The sequence below is a fragment of the Pelophylax lessonae genome (assembly GCF_965119305.1).
Source record: "Pelophylax lessonae genome assembly, chromosome: 8".
NCBI classification, from domain to species: domain Eukaryota; kingdom Metazoa; phylum Chordata; class Amphibia; order Anura; family Ranidae; genus Pelophylax; species Pelophylax lessonae.
The window spans coordinates 53,689,350-53,705,460 of NC_138775.1; the positions used below are offsets into that span (position 1 = coordinate 53,689,350).

General features: G+C 43.1%; 1 protein-coding gene across 1 annotated transcript in view; it reads right to left on the minus strand.

The window, feature by feature from the left end:
• The window catches only part of ADAMTS9 (ADAM metallopeptidase with thrombospondin type 1 motif 9), a 344,253-nt gene that overhangs the window by 13,760 nt on the left and 314,382 nt on the right, over positions 1-16,111 (minus strand). Inside the window, exons 31-32 of the mRNA XM_082265401.1 lie at positions 4,541-4,711; positions 1,149-1,343 (exon numbers count right to left, since the gene is read on the minus strand). Coding sequence (XP_082121527.1) covers positions 1,149-1,343; positions 4,541-4,711 — 366 coding nt within the window. The remainder of the gene's footprint in view (positions 1-1,148; positions 1,344-4,540; positions 4,712-16,111) is intronic.

Sequence of the window (16,111 nt, forward strand, 5' to 3'; positions counted from 1 at the left end):
TAATAAATACATGTTTGATAATGATAATCACATGTTTGATAAATAAAATGGCTGTTCCCTGTTCCCCCTTCAATTCCTCCTGTTGGCAATATACTTGCCACAAAAACTGTCCCTTCTTATAGTAGAGTTCTGGAAACATATCACTCCTATCTAAAGAAATCCACACACTAGTTGTAGTAAACAGTTGGGCCTGTGACCATTGACAGTGTAGTGGATTCCGCTCTGCTGTCCCTGTGTGGTGGTCCCACATCACAGTTACTTTTTGTAACTGTTAAAGCCATGTATGGCTTACCCAGATGTGGATCCTGGAGGTGCTGATATGGTAAAGAAGGTCTTTTAACACATGCAAAACCTAATATAAAATGTATTTTGAAGAAAGGTAGATACAATTACAATTCCTCTCAATCCCTTCTAAACTTCCTGACATCAGTCCTGGATAGCAATCTATACAGCTGGAGGTGTAAATGGCATTTGAACACAACAGCTGTCATACAATATGACTTCTAAAAACATATACATTCAATACATCTGCTTAATCATAAATACATGTTTGATAAATAAAATGGCTGTTCTCTTTTCCCCTTCAGTGCCCATTCAGCCAAAAGGAAATTTGGGAGAACAGATACTAAAGTTGGATGAGAACACCTGGCTGATGATTGGGCATTCCAATAAATCTCCATGGTATTCAGTAGGGTTGAGGTCTAGGCTCAGGGTAGGCCTCGCAAGTTCTCCACTCAAAACTCATCATGTCAAATGGAGCTGGCTTTTGCACAGGGGCACTGTTATTCTGGAACACAACAGGACCTGTCCCAAACTACAGCCACAAAATTGAAGGCATAACATTGGATGACAATCTTTTTTTTTACCATTCACAGTACCCTTTACTGGAAATACATAAACATAATACTTTGGAAGGTTGTCCGCATACTTTTGGCCATAAAGTGTATTTATTTTAACACGGGGATCCATAGTCTTAATTCATGCCTGACTGTATCTCACTGTACTATACCAATAGGTAGTAACTTTGGACTCTGGTCATGTCATCAATATTGGTTTTGTGGTCCAAGTCATGTTCCGCCATGAATTACTTTGAAGAGAAACTCAAATGTGTTCTTTGGAGCTCTTCATCTCTCAGACATGGTACTTACCTTCCCCCAGTTGCCAACTCTCCACAAAGCAAGCACAGGACACTCTCCCAGGAAGCAGCTTTGTACATTGGGCGGTTGGGTTCCTGGACAGTTGGCTGAACTTTGGTAGCCATACTCATAATGGTCCTTTCCTGAGTACACTTCACTGCATGACACCAGCCTTTGCCGATAGCCCATCCCGCATGTCACCGAACACTGGAAAATATTACATACTTGTCACCCATGGGCATAATATACAAACTGAGTCATATCTTTATATAATATCTCAAGGAGCATAAAAGAATTACAAGTACTTCCTGAGGCAGGTCCAAGCTGCCTATCCTAAGCCTCCTACAATAGGTGACCTGCAATCAAAGCAGACTGCCCAAACCCAGTGCTTCCCGGCCATAAAATTGGGCATGATGTATCATAATTCTCAATGTTTTCAGCTATTTTTGGGGAAAAATGATACGTTAGACGTGATGGGAGCTGTGTCTACATTACTTTCACAATGCACTCCCATTGATCTGTACAAATTAATGAAAGGACCAGTCCATCCAGAATTATTACTTTTAGATGAAGCAGAGCTAAATCTCCTGACAGTTATCGCTCTATTGCTGAGATGGCTGCATTGATTGCTTATGTCTGCAAACTATAACTTAAATATCCTTTTTTTTGGTGGACTGATCTTTTTTTTTCTTTCTAACAAATATTTATTTTGCATTTTCCATTATATTTCAAAGTTAAAGAAAATAAAACTAGGAAACAAAGGTCGCATGTAATATCTGTAGTCCTTCCTCCGTCAGCAAACAGTTCTGTCTTTGTACAATAACTTGTCCGTAGGATGTAATACAGAGTTGTCACCCTGCCCTTATATGTACATCCAGTTCTTAAATTGGTTAGTACAAAAAATTCACATCTCTGACCCGATTTCAGAAGTGGGGAGGAATAACATAGTGCAACATAATAATTGTGAGAATAATAACCCAAAAAAAACATAAACACAGCAGAAAAGGACATGCTTTATGTGAAACACAAATTTGCCATACGATCAACCAAAAAATCTAACTCTGTATTATGGATCTGCCAAAAAATGCTTCACAATCGCATGTCAGCAGCACAAATGCATATGTATGGTGATCCTAGGAGACAAGCCACATGGCACTTAAATACACAGGTCTCAGGACAAATGAACATTTTGAAAAAAAAACATAAACATTTAGGAATAATCCTTTTTATGAAGTAAACGGAAGCTTTTCTGATAGTAAAATTCTTACTTTATTTCAGAGAAAAAAAAATAGATTTTTGATTTACCATAAAATCCTTTTCTCTTAAGTTCATTGACAGACGCAGTTCCTGATGCATATCAGTAGGGTTATGCTGCCCCCCAAAGGAGTAGGACACTAGACAGAAAAAAGGCTACGCCTATGGACAGTCCCAAGGGGTACACCCTCTCTCTTCCTGCACAGGATGTCAGTTTTAATCCGGAGTAAGGACCTAGTTCCCTGCGGAGATCTCTGGTCCTGGCAAAGTTCTTTCTAATCAATTTTTTTTTAGTTTTTTTTCCTGTGAGATCTACAAGCAACTATGCTGGATCTGTGTGACTGGCTGGATATATAGATCCAGTGGTCACCCCAGCCGGCCAACGAGTGCGTGCAGGCCTTAGCTCCACGCTGGGTCAGCCGGGACATAGTTCCACTGGACAGGGACTGGCCCCGTGAGTTAAACGTCTCGCCAGGTCACATACGTCCGGGTCTAGGCCCGAGTCGCAGCATTCCTATTTGGCCAACAGCCCTCCTACCTGGGACAGTCAGACCTTCACATTCCCGTTTTCCCCTCTGTCTTGTCACGCACCTCCTCTTCTACCTGCCCCCCCCCATTAAATAATTTTGAAAAATATATAATTTAAAGCTGATTTCCAGGTTTGTACATTTTTCAATTTTTTACAGTTTGGACCAATGTAAGTATGTATCTGCCATACCTGTGGGATCCTTTTGGAGGATGGAAATGATTTTAGTAGGCACAGAAACTACAAAGATTGCTTCTTGCTTCCGAGTCCAGTGCCAAGCGGCTGACCGGCTGTTTACTGAACACAGGAAGTCGGCCACTCTTCACGGTGCTATCCAGAAAACATTTTACATTTTCTCAATGAATGCAAAGTTTTGATTGGACAAAGTAGAGATTTTGACATCCCCGCCCACCTCTCCACCTTGTCCAATTAGAGAAATATTTGTATTTATTGACAAAAGGCAAACTGTTCCTCAGATGGCACATGTGCCATGTGAGTCACCTTCTGTGTTCACTATAGTGATTACCAGCTTCCACAGGAAACCCACAGGTATGGCACAAACATACTTACATTGGTCCTTGCTGGACCAACATAACTTTGAAAAAATCTGCATTCCTGGATTCATCTTTAAAAGGGACATTTACTTTGCTCTATACACTGATGTACTGATTTTCTGTAGAGTAGGACCCCTTCCTTTGCAAGGACGAAGCTTCAAAGGTTTACTCTTTGGCCCCTGTAGGCCATAGGAGCTCTTAGAGAAAATGGACATGCAGCTCCCTCCACTTTCTTCTACGAGGCAATGCCAGCTACCTGAGTAGTCATTTGGCGGGCCGGCGGGCCTGTAATATGGCTCAGGTTCGTGTGTAACTCAGATTCAACCTGAATTTACCAGGGATTCTGAGGGGCTCTAATGGGTGAAAAGGGCAAAAAAGACATGACTGGAAGGTGAGTACCAGCAAAAAAAAGACCTGGTATGTAGAGAGCTGACTACTTTGCCCAGAATAGGTAAAATCCAGGTCTGCTTTTAGCAGACAAAATGAAAAAGCTCCATTTAACACCACAGATTTTACTCCATCTTTTGTAGAATTAACGTACAGTTCTGAAAAGAAGCTTCTCCTGAGAATGAGATCACTAAATATATTCAATGAATACCCTCCCCTTTCTCTCCTTGGCAGTGCTAAGCTAATATGAAGCTTATGCAACTTTGATATATGAAAGTATTTGTAAGCAGCTACAGGACTATAAACCCTTTACACTTATGCATTTCTGCACTGCACCCTAAAACGCGTTACAGCAATACATAGCTGTGAAGCCAGCGCACCTCATTGCATGTGTGTTTCAGCACACCATAACCCACAGATGGGAAACGTCTGTTAATTGTGGTGTCATGCATTGTGGTGTGTTGGCAGCCCATTCACAAAGGACACAACGCACATTAATGCACAGCAATGCCCTGGGCATGTGTGGCCTCATAAATGGGCTCCATAAAAATTTGTGTTTTTTACAAATAATACTTAAAAAAATAATTCTAAGAATATAACAATATGATATTACACAGTTATTTTAGGTACAAAAAAAAAAATTCATTAAAATACGCAAAAATAAATTGTTTCTCTGTACCTACCTCAGACCACTCCCCAGTAATCCAGATGTATTCACAGGACTGTATATTGCAAGTCTCCACATCGGATGGGCGCTTGTTCTCCTCACAGTGAAATGGTGGGACTTCCTTCTTCTGTTCATTGACGCAGTACACCAGGCGGTAGCGGAATCCTCCATCACAAGTCTTGCTGCACTGCAAATAGAAGCACCCGGTGAATCACACTTCATCTAATGACTGGTAAACCCTAAATACAATGTTCTTTATATAGCAGGGCCACAAACATTGTGAACAGTGGACCAGCACTTTAAAGTCTGCCAGTGAAGATAGGCTATATGATACTTATTAGCTAGGTGCCTGTATAAGAGCTGATTGTATTGCTCTGTTCCAGCACTTTAAAAGGATAATTTGATTAGGAAAGTTAAAGAGACTCTGTCAGGGGTGATAAACCTCTGCAGATAAAAAAAAAAACGGCACCTAGACTTAGAGAAGGGGTCTCCAAACTTTCTGAACAAAGGTCCAGTTTACTGTCCTCGAGGCTTTAGAGGGGCAAGACTGTGGTCACTGCGATTATACTGTTTTTCCCAAAAGTCTCTGCCAGCAGCTCCACTTTTCAGCGCTCTCGATCCTATGCAGCTCAGCTCCACACCTGGTTCACACCTGAACCACTTTCCTCACACCTACAGGAGGAGAGACGGCCGTCCACCTCCTCCTTGGACTCTGCTTCCCACCAAAGACACCCTGCCTCATGCGCTCCCCACTTTTATCAACAATCCCACGATGCATCTCTCCAGGTGCCAACCCACTGGGACAGTTGCAAAAGCTTGTGTATCATTGGTCAGGTTTCCTCCACTGTCTAACAGGCCTTCCCATTGGACACAGTGTGGACACTCACTCAGACCAGATGAATACACACTGAGCACAGAGAGCAGGCCTAACTAAAGATCAGGCTCCCCTGATGAGCAGCAGGAGCATTATGCCTCGTTTCCACTGAGTGGTACAGTACGGTTCGGTTCAGTACGGTACGGAACGGTACACATTGCGTTTCCACTGCCAATAGTACCCTTTCATGATAGGCGTGGTGTAGCAGGAAAGCTGTGATAGACGATTCTCTGTCAACCAATCAAAGTTCTGCAGAGTGTAGCTCCACCCTGTAGGTACGGTACTAATGTGCTTGGTACCCCAACGAAAGGGTACCAAAAAAGTGGTACGGTACGGTTCGGAATTAAAGTACCATTCACAATGGAAACGGCATAAATAGCGTACCGTACCGAACCTTACCAGAAAGCTCAGTGGAAACGAGCCATTAGATGCCTTTGCATAGCACCTATCTAGTAGGGTGCTACAGGTACTTATAGCGCCATTCATTTACGCCGCGCTTTACATACATATATTGTACATTCCCATCAGTCCCTGCCCTGAAGGAACTTACAGATGATATACAGATGATGTTTTTTTCTAAGTAGTAAATCATTTGGGCATTTATAATAAGCAAATTGAACAAAATGATTCAAACAATTGCTATATGGACTGCTGACATCTCCTTTATCTATGCTAGATTGTTCTGAACACAAATATATTTGCTTGGTGTGGGGATGCCAAGAGCCATGGAGATCATTTTGGAGAATATTATCCATTTCTTAAAATCCTCTCCATAGCTCTTGGCAATTTCAACACCAGGCAAATGTATTTGTGTACAAATCATTCTGGCAAAGTTACAGGAGATGTCATCTTTCCATATAGCAATTGTTTAAATGATTGGTTCCATTTATTCATTAAGAATATAAACATCATCTGCTCATATATATTCCAAACCAGTGGTAATTGTCTATCAGTGTCATGGAGCCATGCTGTATTTTGGACAGTGTCCCATATTTTCTGACAGCTGAGAATTTCCCGCTGATGATTTATTATATCTCTGCAAGGAAAAGGAGCTTGTACCCAAAGCTAATGACTAATGAAGCTGCCCAATGTCTGCAAAGCCAGGGCAGGATAGTGGGGTCACCCGACAATATGCAAAATGACCAATCAGGTTTTTGATCCAAAAGCAAAGGAGGCTCAGGTTTTACTTATCAATGCCTCTTTAAGCCCCTCCAAATGTTAGAGCAATTTGGCCACACCCACCAGTTGGTGGGGCATGTTATGTACACCGCTAATAGCCCCGTCCCTGCTCCACTCTATGACCCATTGCCATTGTCAAAGTGGTTGTAAACTTTGTTACTCCACTTTTACCTACAGGTAAGTCTATATTAAGGCTTACCTGTAGGTACTGTGAATATCTCCTAAACTTGCACAGTTTAGGAGATATTCAGAGTGCATGCAGCTGATGATGTCACCGGCGCATGAGCTCTGAAGGTCTGGCTTACCGTGCCAGACCTTCAGAGCCCGTGCCGCAAACAGGCGGCTCCCATGCGCGTGTGCGGGAGAGATGTCATAGCGGCTCCGGCCAGTCAGAGCCCGCGAACCCGGAAGAAACACAAGGGAAGATTTAAGCCATCTCAGCGGTGAGCGGGCGCCGCTGGAAGTACTTCGTTCTAAGGTAAGTATTTCATAATGAGCTAGTATGCGATGCATTACAGCTCATTATGCCTTTGTCTTACAGTTTTTTTTTTTTGTCTTGGGGTTTACAACCTCTTTAAGACCACCGATTTTTTAAAAGGTTCTAAAATTATTAGCTCACAAGAATAATGAACAAAATGTTACAAAGGATACCCAGTGCATGGTAATGGTTAAATTTTACCTTTAGATAAGCCTATTATAAGGCTTACCTACAGGTAGTGTAAATATCTCCTAAACATGCACCATTTAGAGATATTTACTGTGCATGCAGCCAGTGACATTACTGGCGAATGGGCTCTAAAGGAACGGCCACCTGTGGCATTCCTTCAGAGCCCTGTGCGTAACCACTCGCATGGCTCCGGCCAATCACAGAGCCCGATTCCCCAAACCTGGAAGCAAGACGGTTGAAGATGGAAGCTGTCTCCAGCAATGACATAGCATCCCTGGAAGGCTTCTACTAGCACATTAGCACACTGTGCCTTTGCATTGCAGGTATGGAAAAAAAAAAATGTGCAGCGGTTTACAACTGCTTTAAGGGTAAGAGGAACAATTGAATCTGACTGTTATGGTTATTGCACCTGTAAACCCATACACTAAAATCTTATATTAAATTTAACAAGTTGATTAAATAGCATTTTCTGTCTTATTTAAATCTGCAGCTTTCATTAACCACTAAAGGACCAGAAGGATTTGCCCCCTTAATGACCAGGTAATTTTTTGCCATACGTCACTGCGTTACGGACAATTGCACGGACCTGCAATGCTGTACCCAAATAAAATTGATGTCCTTTTATTCCCCACAAACAGAGCTTTCTTTTGGTGGTATTTGATCACCTCTGTGATTTTTATTTTTTGCGCTATAAACTAGAAATTAGCAACAGTTCTGAAAAAAAAAAAAAAAACTAATAATATTTTTCACATTCTACTTTTTAACATTCCAAAAAAAAAAAAAATGTAAAAATCAAATTTTTTCATCTTTTTAGGCGAATTTGTATTCTGCTACATATTTTGGGTAAAAAAAATCCCAATAAGCATATTTTGATTAGTTTGCTCAAACGTTATCGCATCTTCAAACTTTTTATTTATTTATTTTTTTTACTAGTAATGGCGGCGATCAGCAATTTTTAGCGGGACTGAGTCATCGTGGCGGACAGCTCGGACCCCTAACTGACATTTTTGACACTTTTGCGGGGACCAGTGACATTATTACATTAATCAGTGCTAAAAAAATATGCACTGTTACTGTAATAATGACACTGACAGGGAAGGGGTTAACCCAGGGGCGATCAAAGGGTTAAGTGTAAGCCTAGGGGGTGTTTTCTAACTGCATGGGGGAGGGACTTGTGGAATCACACAGAGACCTGTGATCCTAAATAAGAGGATCACAGGCTCTCTGTGTTCATTCCAGAGTGAGCAACGATCTGCTGTGTTTACAACAGCAGACCGCCGTTCTCTCCACGGGGAGCGACCTGCGGGTGCCTGGTGGCAGTCGCGGCCATCAGCTTCCCCGCTTCCTGATCGGGGGTGCGCGCCTCTGGTGGCACGTGCGCCCCCAGGAGCACATCCGTGGACCGCCATAAAGGTACAGCTGTTCACGCAGCCGAGCCAGCCTGCTGCAGTATATCTGTGGCGGGCGGCCGGCAAGTGGTTAAAAAAACACCTGATGATAATTAAAGAGGAGCCCCAGTCTCCCCCCAAAAAAGTAAAAAGTCAGCAGCTTTAACTACTGTAATATAAGGACTCTCACCTGTCCAGGGATCCAGCTCTGTCCTCACTTGAGCTGATTCTTCAGTTGGCTTCGGGTACAGGCACCTTCACATCTCGTTTCCCACTGCGCTTGTGTGAGCCGCACTGCGCTTTGTGAATGGCCCCCAGTCTTCTGGGACATGTGGTTTGTCCTAGAAGGCTGCAGGGGAAGGCGAGGGGGGCAGAACTTCTACTCGGATTGCGGCTGTCAAAACCACAGGTACCCGCTCCCCAAAAAGTGCCAATCATTAAACGGGGGGGGGGGGGGGGGAGCAAACAAGCTGAACTTCCCCTTTTGCGTGAAATTCCGCTTTAAGGTCTTGTTTGGCCCTTCTTGTTATAGGGTGACAACACTCTGTCCCTGTTACCCAACTGCTCTCCTGCATTATCACATGCACTTCAGAAAGAGATTATAAACAGCCATGCCAAAACTCATTGTACAGGAATGGTCCACCATTGTCACTGCTGGGAAGCCCATCCCGAACAATGACTGCTAGAGCGCATGAATGTATACGTGAAGTGGCTGCAAAAAGGCTGCTGGAGATCAGCAGCCCTTGGATACAACAAAGTATAAAAAAAAAAGTGAAAATGGTATTTTCTAAAATAAAAGAAGCATGACAATTGTTTGTTGTGCCCTAACAAATTACATGTCTCCCAGTCAGGGTTTAAATCTATTTTACTAGCTCTTCCTTTAATAAATAATGTCTTATGTCACACTTTTGTTACGCTTGACATAGAAGAGAAGACTTGGGAGGTTGGTAGTGCCTGCAGATACACTAATGGCCACTGTGTGTCAGCGTTGCACTTTTCAGCAACAGCCTAACAGGCGTAGCGGATTGAGATTAACTGCATTAGTCACAATGAATTTCATATGTGTGGCTGTAAAGTGGATATAACTGCTTTACAGAGCCATTATCAATGCTTAGACCTTATTATATAACGGAAATTTCTTACCTTCCAAAATTTCATAGACAGGTTATATATTTCCTCCTGTTGCTTTCAATTAAGTGCAGAACATTCTATTCCAGGGTAATTGCAGGACACTGAACTAAGGTATGAAAGTGTACCTGTCCTCCACTAATCATTGTATATAGAATGAAACAAATTCAATTCCGGAAGGCGGTGTGAGACTTGACCTGTTTAATTTGGCATCAAGGTCAAAACCGAGTGATGGGAATCGGCAAACTGTGTGCCAGAGTACCTGATCTGACTTCCTACAACTGATTGTGTGTTGCGGATTTCTTCCTTAATCAGTTATGGAACGGAAGGATTTGCCCCATTAATGACCAGGCCATTTTTTTGCATCTCCCCATAGAGGACAGCGGGGATCTGCCATCCGCCTGCTCAGCGGGGGATCAGCGGATCGATCCCCCGCTGAGCAGAACGGACTCCGTCGGGCGCACCCACCGTGTGAAAGGAGCCTTATTGAGGAAAAGTAATGGGAAGTCCAAATTTTACTGTTGTCGCCGGAACAAGAATTGGGGAAAATCTTCTAATGGAGACACTTGTTCTGGTGACAACTGTCATGGAGAGTAAATCCCCTCTCATTTCCCATTGTGTCTCTGCCTGATGTGTGCGATAACACTGAACTGATAAAAGGTGAGAATTGGCTCTGATGGATATACAATGAAGTCTTCCTTCAGAGGAGTTGATCCATGATGGAGATTTAGAATATGTGGACCCTGTTCTGGTCCTAGGCTGCTCCCCCACAGATCACGATAAAAAAGACATACAACAGACGATAAATCCTTGGATGGGTATTGAGGAGTGCTTAGTACAACTTTGAATAACTCTGTTTAACTTGGAAAAGTTTATTGCATACGAACATTAAATACAACCAACGCGTTTTGTAATAAGCCTCCCTCTTCTTCAGGGCCTGAGCATTGGATATTATTAGAATCCTGATGAGATAGATATCAATAGAAGACCTATGTTAGGGCTTGATGAAAACAGTGATCTCTTAATGGCACTATTGATTGCTGGCTGGCTCTCTGGGACTAGAAGTGAAAGGGCCATGACAGAAAGCAAAATGTAAACTGACAGAAGTTTTTACGTATCCCAGCTCTTTTCAAATCCCCCCCCAAAAAAATTGTTTTGGTTATACATACATTTTAAAGCTGATCTTTGGATAAGCAAATATTGTTTTAATACAAAGAGCATATGTATTCTTACTGGGTCATAGGCGTGCTTTATCTATTTCTTCCAGATCTATGCTGTAACCCAGCAGGAGTTTACTGTAATAAAGACCGGTCTCTGCTGCTCTCTCTCCTTGTGTTGGGTGACTGGTCTTGTCTCCGCCCCTCCTATATTTTTTTGCAGGCAGCCTGTAGTGGGTGGGGCCTGCTGGGTCCCTCCCATACCTCTGCTCATTGCACAGGCTATGTACAGTGATGTTGTGCCCAGTGTTCAGCTTTTTTTAAATTTTTATTGATTTCAAATAATTATACAAACGCAATCGAAAAAAAAAAAGAAAAGTAACATTATATTATAATACCATATCCCCACTAGTGTTTATCTTTAAAGCAGTAATAAACCACAGCAAAAAAAAAAAATGGTCCCGGGCAGTATAAGCTATAATTTGCTAGTATGCACCAAATACTAGCACATTATGACTGACTACCTGAACACGAAGCCCTCCAGTGGCATGCGGTCACCATTGTTGGCGCTTCCATCTTCCTTCCAGATTCGCAGGCTTCGGCGGTCTGAATGGCCAAGCCGCGATGACGTCACTCCCATGCATTGCATGCGGGAGTCACTGTTTACGGCACAATGCTCTGAAGGAACGCCATGGGTATGCCGTTCCTTCAGAGCGCATGTGCTGCTGACATTACCGGCTGCTTCTAAAGTAAATATCTCCTAAACAGTGCACATTAACTGGTTGCCGACCGCCGCACGACTATATACTGCGGCGGTCAGCCCCGGCCAGGCAGAGTGACGTCACTTGCCTGTCACTTCCTTGTGAGCCAATAGCAGGCGAGCGCGCGCCCGCGAAGGCGCGCGCCCGCCGCGGCTCGTTCACAGGGAAGTTAGTGCGTGTAACCGGCGGACCCGATGTCCGCCGGTCACTCGCCGATCGTCGGTACAGAGGGAGAAAGTCAGGCGGCTGATGTAAACAAGCCTCCTGTCATTCTCCCCTGTGTAGAAACAGTGATCAGACGGTTCTACTATGTAGGACCGTTGATCACTGTTCCTACACTAGTAGCCACAGCCAATCACAGTAGAAAGCATGCCCCTAGGGACACACACAGCCCCTCCCTCTCAAATAAAGTTAACCCCTTCACTGCCAGTGTAATTTTACAGTAACAGTGCATATATATAGCACTGATTACTGTAGAAATGTCACTGGTAACCCCAAAAGTGTCAAAAATGTCAGTCAAGGGTCCGATCTGTCCGCCCCAATGTCGCAGTACCGCAAAAAAAATCGCTGATCGCCGCCATTAGGCGTTAAAAAAAAAAAACAACAAAAATGACAAAAATCTTTCCCTTTGTTAGTAAACGCAATAACTTTTGCGCAAACCAATCAAAATACGCTTTTTGCTATTTTTTTTACCAACCATATAAAGCAGAAAACAAATTGGCCGAAAATGTTAAAAAATTTTGATTTTTACATTTTTTTGGGGGAATTTCATATAAAGAAATGTGAACAATATTGTTATTTTTGCAAAATTTACGCTCTTTTTTTGTTTATAGCGCATGATCAAAAAATCGCACAGGTGATCAAATACCACCAAAAGAAAGCTCTGTTTGTGGGAAAAAAAGGACGTCAAATTCGTTTAGGTACAGCGTCGCACGACCGCGCAATGGTCCGTTAAAGTCACGCAGTGCCGAATCGCAAAATACCCCCTGGTCTTTTAGCAGCCAAATCCTCCGGGGCTTAAGTGGTTAAGGAGATATTTACTAGGTAAGCTTTTTTATAGGCTTAGCAATAGGTAAAAATCAGTCAAGGGAGTTTAATCCCAATTTAATATTTTTACATTTGGGGAGATGTGAATCAGCCATGAGCCATTTTGCATGTTTCAAAGCAATACTTCTGAGGGGTGTTCTAAACACATAAGCATTACTGCTCTTCCCTTGGAAATGCTAGTATCAGCAGCACCAGCTTTAGTAGGCATTGTGCAGAGGGCGCATGCCATCGCAGATGTTGGGCTAAAAGGCGCTGAATGCTATGCAGCTGTTGTCCTCTGTAGTAAAAAAAATCAGGAATCTGGAAATTGTGTGGCCAGCAAATATTCTGCACAATGACCACAGAGTATTATTGGACAGAATAATCCTGCACTGACGAATTCAAACAATTGCTTCCTAATTAAATAGGTTTGCCCCACTGGACTGATCTGTTTTTTTGATTAGCAATCAGGATTACACGCTTTCCCCACACTATGGTCGTGTCTGCGAGGAATTTCCTTTCTTCTTTTCTTCATTGCTTTCCCACCTGGTGCACCCTACCCTTCCCTTTTCTTACCTCTCCCCTTTCCCACTCTGTATTCGACCTTTTGCTTCTATTAACAATCACATTTCTTATATGTCGAATACTTTAACCCCAACCCTCTCTTTACATATCGCTTCCCTTTGAAGGGAACTTTTCATTGTTATGGTGTATTAGACTGTGATAACCTTCTAGTACAGCTTGTCCACTTACTGCACAAGAAGTCACATTCTACTGTCATGATTCAGGTCTGGACTTTAATTGAAGCTGCTCGATATTTCTTTATGTGAATATTTTGAGTTCTATCTACCTCTCTTATTTGAATGTAAATCGAAGTGCTTTCTTATTATATGCGAATGACAGAAAGTCTAATGTTGACTGTTGTACATTGCGCCTTCTCTATTTTTTTGTGACTTGCTTGTTATATAAAAATAAAACGATAAATATAGAAAGCAAAAAAAAAAAAAAAAAGCACAATGCACGACTAAAAGGTCCATTTTAACCAAAAGGGTACCATTTTGTGAATAAGGGTTGTGCTAATCTTTTTCGGGCTCTATAAATATGCCCCTCTTTCTTTGTAATACTCCATGTAGCACACATATTTGGCCACTAGATGGCAAGCTCACTCTTCTGTTTGTTGCTGGAAAGGCAAGAGACCAGAACAGATCCTTTGGGATCCCTAAGCTTTCTGGAACTCCATATATCACGAATGCAAGCTGGATTTAAAGACAGGCAGCTAAATTAAAAAAAAGGAAAAAAACCTTGGTGACAGACAACTCTCAATCGCAACATATTCCCTGAACAGTTAAGTTAATGCAGTGTTTCTCAACTGCGGTCCTCAGGGCACACTAACAGGCCAGGTTTGCAAGAAAACTGAAATACATCACAGGTGATATCATTTGCTGCTCAGTGATTGCAGTATTCTAGTCTGCATCTCCCCAAGGTAATACTTAACCACTTCCCGACCACCCGCTGCCTATTTACTGCGGCAGGGTGGCTCTCCTACGCAAACCGACATAGATCGGTCGCGCGCGGGAAGCTAGGGGGCGAGCACGCGCCGCCGGCAGCGCGCTCCCGCCTTCACTCAGCAGCAGGGAAGCCGATGCACGGGTCCGATTGCCGCCTGACACCCGCGATCGCAGCGGTCGGCTGTTGTAAACACAGCTGACCGTTCTTCTCCCTGAAATGATCACAGAGCTCATGTGATCCTTCTATATAGGATCACATGTCTCTATGGTCATTTCACAAGCCACGCCACCCCCCCCCCCCCCACAGTTAGAATCACTCCCCTAAGCTGACATTTAACCCATTGATCACCCCTGGGTTAACCCCTTCCCTGCCAGTGTCATTATTACAGAAACAGTGCATATTTTTAGCACTGATTACTGTAGTAGTGTCACTGGTCCCCCCAAAAGTGTAAAAAATGGCAGTCAGGGGTTTGATCTGTCTGCCGCAATGTCGTAGTCCAGCAACAAATTGCAGATTGCTGCCATTACTAGTAAAAAAAAAAAAAAACAATAAAAATGACACAAATCTTTCCTGTAGTTAGTAGACGCGATAACTTTTGCGCAAACCAATCAAAAAACGCTTATTGCAATTAACTTAACTTTTGTAGACGTTTAGACTTTTTTTTAGAAAGTGATCAGCAATGGCAGGCTTCATATTCATATTCCTTTCAGTAAAGGTTTCCTTTTAAGTTCATACACCCCTGGAATCAGGAGATGAAATGGCTGGGTTGATCTGACTGAATCTTAAAATCCATTCTGTCTTATCTATCCTCTGCCCACTCTATTCATACCACCTCCTTCTCAATCTGTCCATTGCATCTTAAGTCCCCTCTGTCCACCTGATGCAAACTCTGTCAGCTCCATCTTCAAACCCACTCTATCTACTTTATCTTTTACCAACTCTGCCTCCATTACTTCTGTCCATACCACCTTCTGTCCACTCTGTCCATACCATCTTCTGTCCACTCTGTCCATACCATCTTCTGTCCACTCTGTCCATACCATCTTCTGTGCACTCTGTCCATACCACCTTCTGTTCACTCTGTCCATACCATCTTCTGTCCACTCTGTCCATACCATCTTCTGTCCACTCTGTCCATAAAATCTTCTGTCCACTCTGTCCATACCACCTTCTGTCCACTCTGTCCATACCATCTTCTGTCCACTCTGTCCATAAAATCTTCTGTCCACTCTGTCCATAAAATCTTCTGTCCACTCTGTCCATACCACCTTCTATCCACTCTGTCCATACCATCTTCTGTCCACTCTGTCCATACCATCTTCTGTCCACTCTGTCCATACCACCTTCTGTCCACTCTGTCCATACCACCTTCTGTCCACTCTGTCCATACCACCTTCTGTGCACTCTGTCCATACCATCTTCTGTCCACTCTGTCCATACCATCTTCTGTCCATACCATCTTCTGTCCACTCTGTCCATACCATCTTCTGTCCACTCTGTCCATACCATCTTCTGTGCACTCTGTCCATACCACCTTCTGTTCACTCTGTCCATACCATCTTCTGTCCACTCTGTCCATACCATCTTCTGTCCACTCTGTCCATAAAATCTTCTGTCCACTCTGTCCATACCACCTTCTGTCCACTCTGTCCATACCATCTTCTGTCCACTCTGTCCATAAAATCTTCTGTCCACTCTGTCCATAAAATCTTCTGTCCACTCTGTCCATACCACCTTCTATCCACTCTGTCCATACCATCTTCTGTCCACTCTGTCCATACCATCTTCTGTCCACTCTGTCCATACCACCTTCTGTCCACTCTGTCCATACCACCTTCTGTCCACTCTGTCCATACCACCTTCTGTGCACTCTGTCCATACCATCTTCTGTCCACTCT